Source organism: Diceros bicornis, chromosome 12 (assembly GCF_020826845.1).
Source record: "Diceros bicornis minor isolate mBicDic1 chromosome 12, mDicBic1.mat.cur, whole genome shotgun sequence".
Lineage (NCBI taxonomy): Eukaryota > Metazoa > Chordata > Mammalia > Perissodactyla > Rhinocerotidae > Diceros > Diceros bicornis.
Window position 1 is genome coordinate 42,086,877 of NC_080751.1, and position 13,040 is coordinate 42,099,916.

Here is a 13,040-nt window from a genome sequence, read left to right on the forward strand (position 1 = left end):
TTTCTATTGATGTATATGATTTATATAACTTTTTAGAAATGTATGATTAGAAACTGTCTTATCTCTAAAAATCATTCACTTAGATCAGGGGTTGGCATACTAAATATTTTAAGCTTTGTGGGTATTATAATTTATGTCTCAACCACTAAACTCTGTCATTGTAGTGTGAAAGGAGACACAGGCAATACATACACGAATAACATGGCTGTGTTCCAATAACACTTTATTTACAAAAACAGGTGGTAGCTCAGATCTGGCCCACCGACTATAGTTTGCTCGTCTTTGACTTAGATCAAGACTCCAAAGTCAATGCAAAACAGAACAGAAATTATCTGGGTTACTTGGTGAAAACCGGTTAAATGCACTTTTCCTTTGATATGACAGCACTGCAAAGTACCAGATAGCTGGTATGCTTGCTTTTGAAAATCTAAGACACATGAACACAACAATACTTTCTTTGAGGAGTTGCTCTTTTAGAAATTAGTCAAATAAAACATATGATTTTCTAAAATATTAGAAACCACTCTGCAGAAAGGAGATCAGAGCTCTGAATAAAAATTATGGACCCTGTAAATTACATGTTATCTGCCTTGAGATAAAAGACTAATAAGAGGGCCAGCCCCGTGGCTTAGTGGTTAAGGGCACGCGCTCCGCTGCTGGCGGCCCGGGTTCGGATCCCAGGCACGCACCGACGCACCGCTTCTCCGGCCATGCTGAGGCCGTGTCCCACATACAGCAACTAGAAGAATGTGCAGCTATGACATACAACTATCTACTGGGGCTTTGAGGGCAAAAATAAAAAAAAAAAAAAAAAAAAAAAGACTAATAAGAAATATCACAATTTATTGTCTATAAGGCCTCCTATATATAAAAATATGTATTAACATATCAAAATTCCATGAACAAAAGGCTAGGTGTAAGACAACTGTACTGAGTTCAAAGAGTGAGAAAAATCTTGGAGCCGTACATAGAACTTTGTAGTAGTAAATTTCATTTTAAACTCCAAAGAACCTAAGATAGCACTGTATATGTGGTGCTCAACAAACTAAATTTTCCTGAATAAATGAATGATTGCATTTCAAAGACCTCAAAAAAAGTTACAATTCATTTAAAATGTAGCAAATGAAAAGAAAACCGGCATTCATTTTGATATGACAATGATTTCTAAACCCAAAGGATAATGATAGAACGCCAGATATCTGAAACTATTAAAACCTATTCATTATTTATCGAACATTTACCAAGTATGGTTCTAATTATTTTCCCTCACCCTTCCCCCAAGCAAACAATGTACAATCCTCAACCACATAAACAACCCACCTCAAAAGGGTGATGTGCATTACCCAAACAAAATCCATTCAACGTAGAAGTTTCAAAAGTTGCTAGCTTTCTGAAACACATTTGCTTCAAATAATAGAATTTCATGGGTTAAGCTTCTGACACTTTCCCTGCAGCTTTGACAGAAGCACCATACACGGCATTCTTCTTCTACTCCTTTTGTTAGTGTACTTGGGATTTCTCCCACCACCCATTTTTCTTTCTAAAAAAATCATTGTAGTGGTATAATGGAAAGCAAGTGTCATGTTTTGCAGTAGAAGAAAATAAGATACACAAAGAAATTCAAATCTGGCTGAAACTGACCAAAATGACATATTTTGTTTTGATAGAATTACTACCATGACAAATATTTTAAAAGATTTCCATTACTTACTAAGTTGGGATATATACTTGTTTCAGTTTACTTTCAGCTTCTGCTGCTTTTAGACGTTTCTAATTCAAAAGATAGATAAAACATTTTATATACAATGCCTAATAATTATTACCACTTCATTGTCTTAAAAAATTTAGAAGAAAATGAAATATTAAAGCATAATTCAAAAATTGCCATTTTAAGATGGGCTTTTCTTTCATGTGCATATTCTTAAACTGCAGTAATTTGTAAGAAAAGTCACTAGAATCTGAGATACAGAACTATAAGTATTAATAGTATTTTAGAAATAGATTTAAAAAAATAAAGCAATGAACAACTCCATTTCCCATTCCTCCATGAGTGAATAAACAGGATTTATAAGTAACCATTTTTACTTTTCAAATTTAGTTTCTACTTTATTTCCTTTTTGCCTTTCTGTGAGGAAAAAAACACACACATCTTTGCTTTTAGAAAAATATTCAGAGATGATTAGTTTCCAAAGTCCATGCAAAAGAAAGAGATAGTAACTATTCTAAGTACAATTAAATAAGCATTTACCCTCAAATGTTGGGAGATATGCAGTAAACTTTAAAGCTTGGCTGAATTCACATCAGATTTTAGGAACCAATTAGGAGCCAAATGCATGGAAAGGAATGGGAAAAAGATTATATAATCAAATCCCGAGACTCATCAACACATAATGACTGCAAATAGGGAAGGAAAATAATACATGGTAAATATCTAAAAATAAGAAATCAAAATACAAGGCAATCCTCCATTTTCTCAATGAGGAGAAAATAGAAACATTTAGGGGGACAACTTAAAACTTTCAGAGACAGAGTTGAAATTTTTGGAAATAATTTTATCCAAACACTTTCAACCATCCTTGATGCCATCGTCTCCACCAGCTTTAGGGACTCTTTTTGGTTTGAACAACACAGGTTTCCAGAGCACATGGTCTTTACTTCTACCTAAGTTGTTTGAAATAAGCACTGTTTGAATTATGTATGATGTTGACACTGGAAATTTTTCAACAAGCCATGGGTATCTATTCACTATTCATGATCTCAACAACTCACTATGGTAATTTTTTGTGTGTGTGAGGAAGATCAGCCCTGAGCTAACATCCGATGCCAATCCTCCTCTTTTGGCTGAGGAAGATTGGCCCTGGGCTAACATCCATGCCCATCTTCCTCCACTTTATACGGGACGCCACCACAGCATGGCTTGACAAGCAGTATGTCAGCGCGCGCCCGGGATCCAAACCTGCGAACCCCAGGCCGCCGCAGCTGTGGGCGCACACTGAACCGCTGCGCCACCGGGCTGGCCTCTCACTATGGTAATTTTTAAAGTGATCCCTAAAATGTATTTTTATAGCACCCAACACTTGCTACTGTGTTATCACATACTTCAGAAAAATAATGTCTGTGTTAAATATATCTTCCCCTTTATTTACCAGTTCTGACATGTGACTAGAAGAATATAAAAACAAGTACTGACTGAAGTCACTTTAGGAAAATGTACCTTTCCCGAAAAGTAGTATTACTCAAGATAAGTAATTGAGAAAATTATCTCAATTTGGGACATTTGGGAAGGACTAAAAAATAAATGATACTCTGCTTGTAGAAATAATTGTGGAGAAAAATTTTTGCACAGTACCAAAGCACCAAACTAGTAAGACTAATTAACTACAGTTAAAGTCAAAGACAGGGGACATATCCACACACATGTCACATAAGGAGGTCTCAGAAGATCTTTTAAAATATCTCAAATTGTATGGTAGATGGCATTGACCTAAATTTTCAATACTTCGTAAAAATAACTTGTTTAAAAGGTTGTATTAGAATCACATCTTATGTCGTTCCTGTCAACTATATCCAAAGAGATGAAGCACCAGACACCTGCAAGGAAAATAGTACCTCTCTAGTGGTATTTTTCCCTGTCATCTTTCCAAAATACTTTTCATAATGAACTCTGAAGTAAAGAAAATATTAAGACTAAAATCTTAAAAAAAACTTAAGAATATGAAATCATATAAACTAGTCTAGGAAAGATAAAGCAAACAAAACAGTTAAAATTAAGTATATTGCTAAGAAATACTAAAATATAAACAGAAAGTTCACTCTAATGCAATTGTATTGGTAGCAACACAAAAAAATTACCTGCTGCACATATCTGTCAGTAGTTTTCCACATGTAATAATATTCAATGATGCTAGTCAATGATTTCCAAGGGAGCTGAAAAAATATTTAACATAATGAAAACAAGCTATTTCAGAAATTGCTTTCCTTTAAAACTACTTCTTTAAAATAATGAGGCAAATATCCACAGAGAAGATTCATTCTAGAAGAAATGTTTGATAAAACTGAAATTAATTCTTAGCAGAGGCTACCCCAAACAAGTTACATTCAGTTAGAGACTCTAATACAATGCATTCCATTTCTCACCTCCCATTTTGTTAAAAATTATAAACCTTATGACTGATATTTCATGACTTACTCAGGAAAGTTGTTCTCAAGGTATAGGTGGGGTTGAAGTACAATTTTCAGAAATGACATTTAAATAGATTTAGCCTGAGTTACTTTAACTTCCAAAGATGCCAGCTACAAACTGGGTGTCATTTGATCTCTGGCATAGTAGTTCTCATCCTTTTCAAAACTGCTCTATTTTGACCTATTTTGTTATCAATAAAATAAAAATCCAAATCTCTGAAAAAGAACACAGCCTAGTGTGATTTATATTAGAAAAATAGGAAGCTTGCCTTTGCTATTTTCCATAATTATTCAAAAATGAGCAAATGAGCTCCTACTCATGAAACTCACAACCAAAGAATATACTTAATATGTCCCTCTGTAAAAGGCAGACCTGTTAGTCATCCAAGATGCAAATCAGAGCAGATCAAACCTTCAAATAAAATGGCTGATAACATTCATGATTTTTAGCTGGTTGGGCAGATTTTACAGAGAGGTGACTAAGCACTCTCTCTGACTCCCACTTAGCCTGCCCTAATGACCCATGGGGTTAGAGTTAAAACAGTCCTTCCCAGACCTGACAGCAGCCAGGGGTCTGCTTGTGACCCATGTGTACAACATCCATGCCATTCCTATCACCTCCGCATTTAACTCACCTGTTAGGTCTGAAGAGAGACTAAATGGAGTTTAGAGAAAGGAAATGATTTTAAGCTTAACTGGGTAGCAACTCCAACAGTAATTACAAATGTAGTCTCCTTACAGGAACAGATCAGCACAGCCACTGGCATGTGGATTACAGTTAAAGCAAATAGTTTTCTCCAATTCAACAAGCAATCTAATGGAGTTGAAAATATCTGAGGGATGCTATGAGGAGCCTAACATGGCAAGACCTCACAGGACAGTCACGGCATAGTCCCCTACGGTTTTAAGCAAGCTAAGACTTCTTCCATTTCTCTTTTGAGAAATAGCCCCTGGCATGCAATTGACCTGTAAGTCTCCAAAGGAAACCAAGTGACCATGTAACCTGAGCTTCATCACTAGCCAGATTTTATCTAAGCCATTAAAATCTTATTCAGCGTACTGAGCACCACCACTCCCTTATCAAGGAGAAGTGTGAGTCATAAAGGCACAAGTAACATCTCCCAGTGTGTCTACTCCTGATGCAGTATCATTTGTCCCTCAACCCTCTAATGACTTCACGGGAGTTTCCTATGAGATGTCAATAGAGGAGGAAAAAATCTGAATGTGGCAGACGGCTTTGCATGATATACTGGCACCAACCAAAATTATCCTAGTGCAGCATCAGCCTCAAGCCGGAGTGGCTCTGAGCACAGTGAAGAAGGAAGATCCTTTTGGAGGGCGGAACATTACAGAGAACTTCTGGTTTTCTACACTGAGTTGAAGGAGAGAGAGATGGCCAGTGGTACTAAGCCACACCCATTCATGGACAATGGTTATTTACTCGTCACAATGATCAGGGACTTGAATGGAATCAGATTAGAGGATTGGTAACAATAAGGTTTAGGAAAGAGGCGTGTGGACAGACACCTCAGGACGGGCCTGAGTGTGAGGACATTCGTGTCCTCATGCTTACTGAAAGGCTCCCTCTGCAGAGGAGGTTCTCATTAATCAGTTGGATAGGATGATCTCCTCTATGGCTATCAGCCAGCATCTTTCCCTAGCCACACCAATGACAGCTCAAAGGATACATAAACCAAATGGACACAGGGGCAAGGAGACAGAGATTACACATAGACACCACCACAGGGATGTCTTCTCCCCAAATCTGGTCTGACCTGATTACTCTAGGTATCCAATCTGCAAGGAACAGAGTACAATGGGCCTCCAACACGGCACCATTCCTGGTACATGTCAGTTACGTTAGACTCTCAGCATCGTGGAATAGCAGCTGTCTGTTCTCATTGAACAGACAATTATTCTAGATATGATTTGCCTTTTCTGCCTGTAATGCACTGGCTAGCAATACCAGCCACAGACTTATGAATGACTTATTCCCAGAGAACACTGCTTCCAACGCAGGGCTCAGAACCTTCAGGAACGAAGGTTTGGGTCACCCTAACAGACTAAGATAAGAACTCTGGTCATCTAAGGTACAGAGGGGAGGAGACTTGCGGGGGAATTAGATTCTAAATGCCAACAAAGACCTCAGGATAAGTTTGAGAAACGGAGAAAGGAAGACTGAAGAAGCTATCCATATTTCTTTCCTTGGTATAATTATTTACCTTCTGCACCCCCAATTCCCTTTCTATTTTTATATAAGGTCTGTTGGTGGTGGTTTTACCTTTATAATTTAATGCAGAAGTTACAAGCTATAAAGACGGGGTTGTGACTAAAACCAGAGGAAGAGTAAACATCAACCAGAGATGGATGTTGTGGCATTAAATTTGGACCTCCTCATTTAAGGAAATGGTACTACATTTTTTAATGATTCAGGAATAATTACTATCATTTAAAAGTTGATGTACAGAGAGGAATCACGTACAGAAGGCAAGGAAGGATGTTGAATAACCAAAGAAATGGCAGATACAGTACACCCATTTCCAACCCACTTCTACTTATCTTCCTTGAAGCTCTAAACTACATTTTTCCCCAGATACCCTTGAACAAGACATCTGGGCCAGGTTTAGCCAAGCTGAAACCTGAATGACCCTTCGATAGAGAAGTGAGCCACATCAAGATGAGACTGTATGCAGGGAGATTGGATAGTTTGCCAAGAACAATGGTTGAGATATTATATTCTTCTGGGGCATCTGTGTTGACCTTTCTGTCATCCATACTTGACATCACGGATACCAAGCAGCAGAGAACATGGGTGTTTCCACTATTTCTGGAATTGTAGCATCCAAGCCTGGTTCTCTAGTCTTTCCAGAGATTCTATGAGAACCTAATATCCTATATTTCTTTCTGCTTAAATTAGATATAGTGAATTCTGTACTTAGCAAGTAAGAACTTTGATTAATATAACCAATACATCTATTCTTTATTCTAAACTAGGTGAGGTTGTGTTTCTCTCACTTGTAATCAAAAGCACTCTAATACATAAATTGGTAAGAAGTGGAGCGTTCTAAGAATAGACCCTAGATATATAGCATTTATTGACACAGTCAAGGTAGAACAGAATCAAGCAAGACTGGTGGTAGAGAGCAGATGTTGTAGTTGGTTTTCTGCTAGAACACTGCCATTGGGGTATTGGATACTGTCCTTGACTTCACAAGGCCTGGCTGTAAAGCATCTAAACTTGGATCCTTGGCCCCCCTGAAGGTCCTGTTTGCCTTCTAACACCCTTTAATAAATTTCATTCTTCTTAAACTAGCTCACTCAAATGGATTCCATTGTCTCCAATTATGACTTGCTCAGTATCCTTTTCAACTTCCGTCTAGTTCACATTCCTACACTGCAAAGGCTAGAAATCCAAACATTATATTTCTAAGACTCCCTTGTGATTTATTTCTGCCAATCAGATGTTTGTGTATAAGACCTAAATTCAGAAGTGAATTAAGCAGAGATAGAGAGGATGATGCACAAGGCATCCATTTTGCTGCAGCAGAACTAGGAGGCACAAAACCGTTCTAGAGGCAACAGCTCTGCTAGGGCTTTCCTGATCCCAAAATCATGGTTAGAGTAGTGTGATTCTAGAGCAGAAGTTAACCCAGCAGCTTCTCAGTTTCCATATGGGGCAGAGGTACGAGCTCACTTGCTGAATCACTTGACTGGGATTTTTCTGAAGCCCAGCCTGGAACCTCTTTCCCCAACCCTATCAGTGATTTTAAGCATTTAATTTCCAAAATTAAATCCTGTTAAAATAGCTCCTATAATTTTGTTATCTGCAACTGAAGCCTAAATGATACAACTTTTTGCTGAAAGAAGTTTCTATAGCAAAGCACTTCATTTCATCAAGGGAGAGAGACTTTGTTACTTTGCACATTGAACTTTTCAGGTTCCTCTGCATATTTCAGGTCCTGCTTCTGCTTAGGATGTAGAAATCCACAAGAGAATGTCACTCCCACACTAAAGATAAGAAAAATACAGATAATCTACAAAACCATACCCATTCTTTAGCCCATCAGAGACCTAAAGTTACAAGACAATCAACTGAACTGAATTCCATAGTCACTCTGAGAAGAGACAGGACTCATGAACTATTTCACTTTGGCAGAGCATAAAAGAAACAGGTGACCAATAAAAATGAAGGTAAAATAAAATAATAAAAAATTTACCAAATTATTAAAGGTCAACAGTGGGCTAGGACAACTGTTTAGCCTCTATGGAAGCTCTAGACACAAGGGGAACCCAAACACATTTGCCACAGATCTCCATTAGGTATTTATCAGAAAGAAATGGGCCAGAGCAGGAAGCCTGAGAAAGCCCCCATTGGTGGTGACGGAAATTTGAATCTACACAAAGAAATGAAGAGGGGCAGAAATGGTAAAATTTTTAAAATAAAGTAAGTAAATAAATAAGGTGGAGGAAGATATTTAAAAAAAATCTCTTTAAAAGATCGTTGATTGCCTAAAGCAAAAAATAGTAATAACACACTGTAGGATTTAGAACATGGGCAGAAATAAAATGTATGACAACAAAAGCGCAAGAATAGGAGGGAATAACTAGAAGTGTATTGTTACATGGTTCTTATAATTTGTATGACCTAAGTAGTGTAGTAACTGATCTGAAAGTAAACTGTGGTACATTAAAGATGCATATTGTAGGGGCCGGCCCCGTGGCTTAGCGGTTAAGTGCGTGCGCTCTGTCACTGGCGGCCCGGGTTCGGATCCCGGGCACGCACCGACACACCGCTTCTCCGGCCATGCTGAGGCCACGTCCCAAATACAGCAACTAGAAGGATGTGCAGCTATGACATACAACTATCTACTGGGGCTTTGGGGGAAAAAAGGAGGAGAACTGGCAATAGATGTTAGCTCAGAGCCAGTCTTCCTCAGCAAAAAGAGGAGGATTAGCATGGATGTTAGCTCAGGGCTGATCTTCCTCACACACACAAAAAAAAGATGCATATTGTAAACCCCCAAACAAAACAAAAATACACCCAGGCACAATGTAGCAGTAAAACTGCTAAAAACCAAAAGTAAAGAGAAAATCTTAAACACAGAAAAAGAAACATTTACATGCATAAGAACTTCTCATCAGAAACTATGTAAGCCAGAGAGAGAGACATCTTTAGAGTGCTGAAAGAGAAAAAGGAAAAAAAAAAAAGAATTAGATTTTTATAATTATAAATATATTTTGTATATTATAAAAAAGAATTATATTCCTTTTATTTAAAAAAATGAAATATATTTTTAAAGAGGACAGTAGAAAGTTTTTCAGACAAAGCTGAAATCATTGTCAGCCAAACATATACTACCAATAAACGAATACATTAGAAGAAATATTTCAAATAAATAATCTAAGCTTCAACCTTAAAAAGACACTAGAAGACAGCATGTAAGCCCAAAGCAAGCTGAAGGAAGAAAATAATAAACATAAAAGCAGAAATCAATGAAAGAAAAACAGAAAAACCAATCACACCAAAAGCTGGTTCTTTGCAAAGATCAATAAAATTGATAAACCCCTACCCAGAATGATGAAGGAAAAAGACAGAAGACCTAAATAGTATAAGAAAGGTAAGAGGGGACATCACTACAGATCTATCCCACAGTCCTTAAAAGGATAACATGAGAATATTAAGAACTTTATGACAATAAACTAGACAAGTCAAGATAAAATGGACAGGAAGAAAGATGTTAGCAATATAGAGGAAGAGGAGATACCAGTCTTTGTCTCCTGACAAACAACAATAATTAGACAGCCACAGACAAAGGAAAATAGCCCTGAGAGGGCACAAAAGTCAAATTAAGAACTTACAAAAAAAAAAAAAAAGAACCTACAGCAACACAATGGAGCAAAAAAACAGAGAATAACTGCACAGAGAAGATCACTGCGGAGATCGGCTTAGCCGAGACATCTGGAAAATGGCTAAGCACAAAGAAGAAGGGTGGAGGCTATCAATATAAGCCACGCAGTGGGTGCCACTGCAGTCCCCAGTGACCTGCTCTGCAAGGAGCCCGGCAACCTTTGCCACTGAGGACCTCAGCAGCCCCCATGACAGCCGCAGAATCCCAGCAGCTTTCACAGCGGAGGACTCTAGTGTTGGTTGGCATGGAATCAGTAGCCTGCTCTGCAGAGGAACAGCACCAACTTTTGCCACTGAGGTAACCAACAGCCACTGCTGCTAAGGACCTCCTAGAGAGGGAGACACCACGGCACCCGTCCTAGAAGACACTGCTGCTGTGCCCCTTACCCCAGGAATAAGGGAGGCCAGCCCCCACCTCCAACCCCACGTACACCTTGGACCCCAGAGCCCTGGCTGCTCCACAAACACCTGCACTTCAGACCTCAGCTCCATGCAGCTTCACATGTGCCCACATCTCAGGCACCAGAGCCACTGACACTGCAGGCTAGCCAGCACCCCGGACAACAGGCTGCGGTCACTCTGTGAGCATATATGCTCCACTCCTGGCTCTGTGGCTGATCCAAGCATGCTCATGACTCAGCACCACCACCACCACAAGAACACTCCACAGCCAGACCCAGTGCCAACAGGGATCCCCTTGGTCACGACACACCTCGTGAGAGAAAAAGATCAGGAGGTCCCCAGCAGCCTTTGCTACCAAAGACCACAGCAACCCTCACTGCCGCTGCAGACACCCGCAGCCTTGGCTATTGAGGTCTCCTGCAATCTTTACCAATTCTGACCTCAGCTGATGGACCTTCCCAGGACTGGTGCCATCACACCAGCCATCAGGCACCCTTGCACCCACCTGCAGGTGAAGGAAGGCCTTTCCCCACAAAAACCAGTCTGTAAAGTTTGGAAGAGGTGACTGCTCCATCAAATGCACAGACTATCAACACAAGGCTATGAGAAACATGAAAAATTAAAGAAACATGACACCAACGGAACACAGTAATTTTCTAGTAACTGATCTCAAAGAAAAGCAGATCTACAATTTAAATTCATAATAATTGTTTTAAGGAAGCTCAATGAGCTCCTAGAAAATACAGATAAACAACTCAATGCAATCAGGAAAACAAGACACAAACAAAAGAAATTCAACACAGAGATAGAAATCATAAAAAAGAACCAAACAAATTCTAAAGCTGAAGAATACAACAAATTAAATGAAAAAACAACACAGAACATCAACAGACGTGATCAAGCAGAAAAAAGAATCTGTGAACTCGCAGACAGATCATTAGAAACTATCCAGTCACAGGGGGGAAAAGAAAAAAGAGAGCAGATCCAGTTAGCAGAAGGAAGCAAAGAACAAAGATCAGAGCAGAAATAAATGAAGTAGAAGCTGGAAAAACAATAGAAAAGATCAATGAAACTAAGAGCTGGTTTTTAGAAAAGATAAACAAAATTGACAAATCTTTAGCTAGGCTAAGAAAAAAGAAGACTCAAATAATAAAATCAGGAACGAAAGAGGAGACATTACAACTGATACTGCGGAAATACAAAGGATCATGAGACTACTATGAACAATTATACACCAACAAATTGGATAACCTAGAAAAAAATGGATAAATTCCTAGAAACATACAACCTACCCAGATTGAATCAGGAAGAAACAGAGAGTCTAAATAGACCTATAACTAACTAGTAAGGAGATTGAATCAGTAACCAAAAACCTCCCAGCAAAGAAAAGCCCAAGACCAGATGGCTTCACTGGAAAATTCTACCAAACTTCAAGGAATTAAGGCCAATCCTTGTCCACATCCTCGCCAACACTTACACCTCTGTCTTTTTGATAACAGTCATCCTAACAGGTGTGAAAAGATATCTCATGGGTTTTTTTTAATTATTATTTTTTTGGTGAGGAAGACTGGCCTTGAGCTAACATCTGTTGCCAATCTTCCTCTTTTTGCTGAGGAAGATTAGCCCTGAGCTAACATTTGTGCCCATCTTCCTCTACTTTATGTGAGATACCTGCCACAGCATGGCTTGACTAGTGGTACATGGGTCCGCGCCCAGGATCCGAACCTGTGAACCTCGGGCCGCCGAAGCAGAGCACGGGAACTGAACCGCTACACCAGCAGGCCGGCCCTCTCATTGTGTTTTTGATTTGTATTTCCCTGATGATTACTGATGCTGAACACCTTTTCATGTACCTGTTTTTCACCAATGAGTATGATGTTAGGTATGGGCTTGTCATATATTACCTTTAGGTTTACGTATTACTTTTATAAGTATGGGGTGGGAGGGAGATAATAAGTTTAAAAACAGCCAAAACTACAAAAAACACAAACCCTTTGGGCAGTTAGCCTCCTGATGTTATACCTTCTGTAAGGTTTTTGACACTGGTGACTAATTCCAATCTCCAAAGTACAACAAATCTAGTATATAGATTGGCTAATTACCAAGCATTCTAACCACTTTCAGCAAAACTTAATATATACCACGCTACAAATTTATAAGAATTTTGTTAGATCATGAAAGTAACAAAAAACCATCTAACAGAATTATTACCATTATACTCCTTTTCAAAGAGTTATCTTATATAATGTCAGCCTCTATGTCCAAGTATACTGTACCAAGCTACTGTACAGAGCTACCTCCTAGTCCTGGGTTAAGTGCCCAGGAGTGCTGTCTGCAAGTTTCAAACTTCAGTGTATACTTTTCAATTTGCTCTCTTCTCCCTTTACCATCAGAGATCCAGAAAATGCCAGTTAACTACATGAAGCCACTCCTGAGTTGACTGGCACAACTAATAGTTCGCTTCCCAATACTCCCATAATACTTGTTCTTACTACTGACAGAAATAATTGCATTCTTTTTCACTTGGGTGTGTATCTTTCAATCTCTT

At 38.8% G+C, this 13,040-nt stretch overlaps 1 protein-coding gene across 5 annotated transcripts in view; it reads right to left on the reverse strand.

Moving 5' to 3' along the window:
• MTA3 (metastasis associated 1 family member 3) overlaps positions 1 to 13,040 on the reverse strand; it is a 143,316-nt gene that overhangs the window by 28,277 nt on the left and 101,999 nt on the right. For all 5 annotated transcript variants that reach the window (XM_058551352.1, XM_058551351.1, XM_058551350.1 and 2 more), the window contains 2 exons: positions 3,853 to 3,927; positions 1,712 to 1,770 (listed from right to left, as the gene is read on the reverse strand). In XM_058551352.1, the coding sequence (XP_058407335.1) occupies positions 1,712 to 1,770; positions 3,853 to 3,927 (134 nt within the window). The remainder of the gene's footprint in view (positions 1 to 1,711; positions 1,771 to 3,852; positions 3,928 to 13,040) is intronic.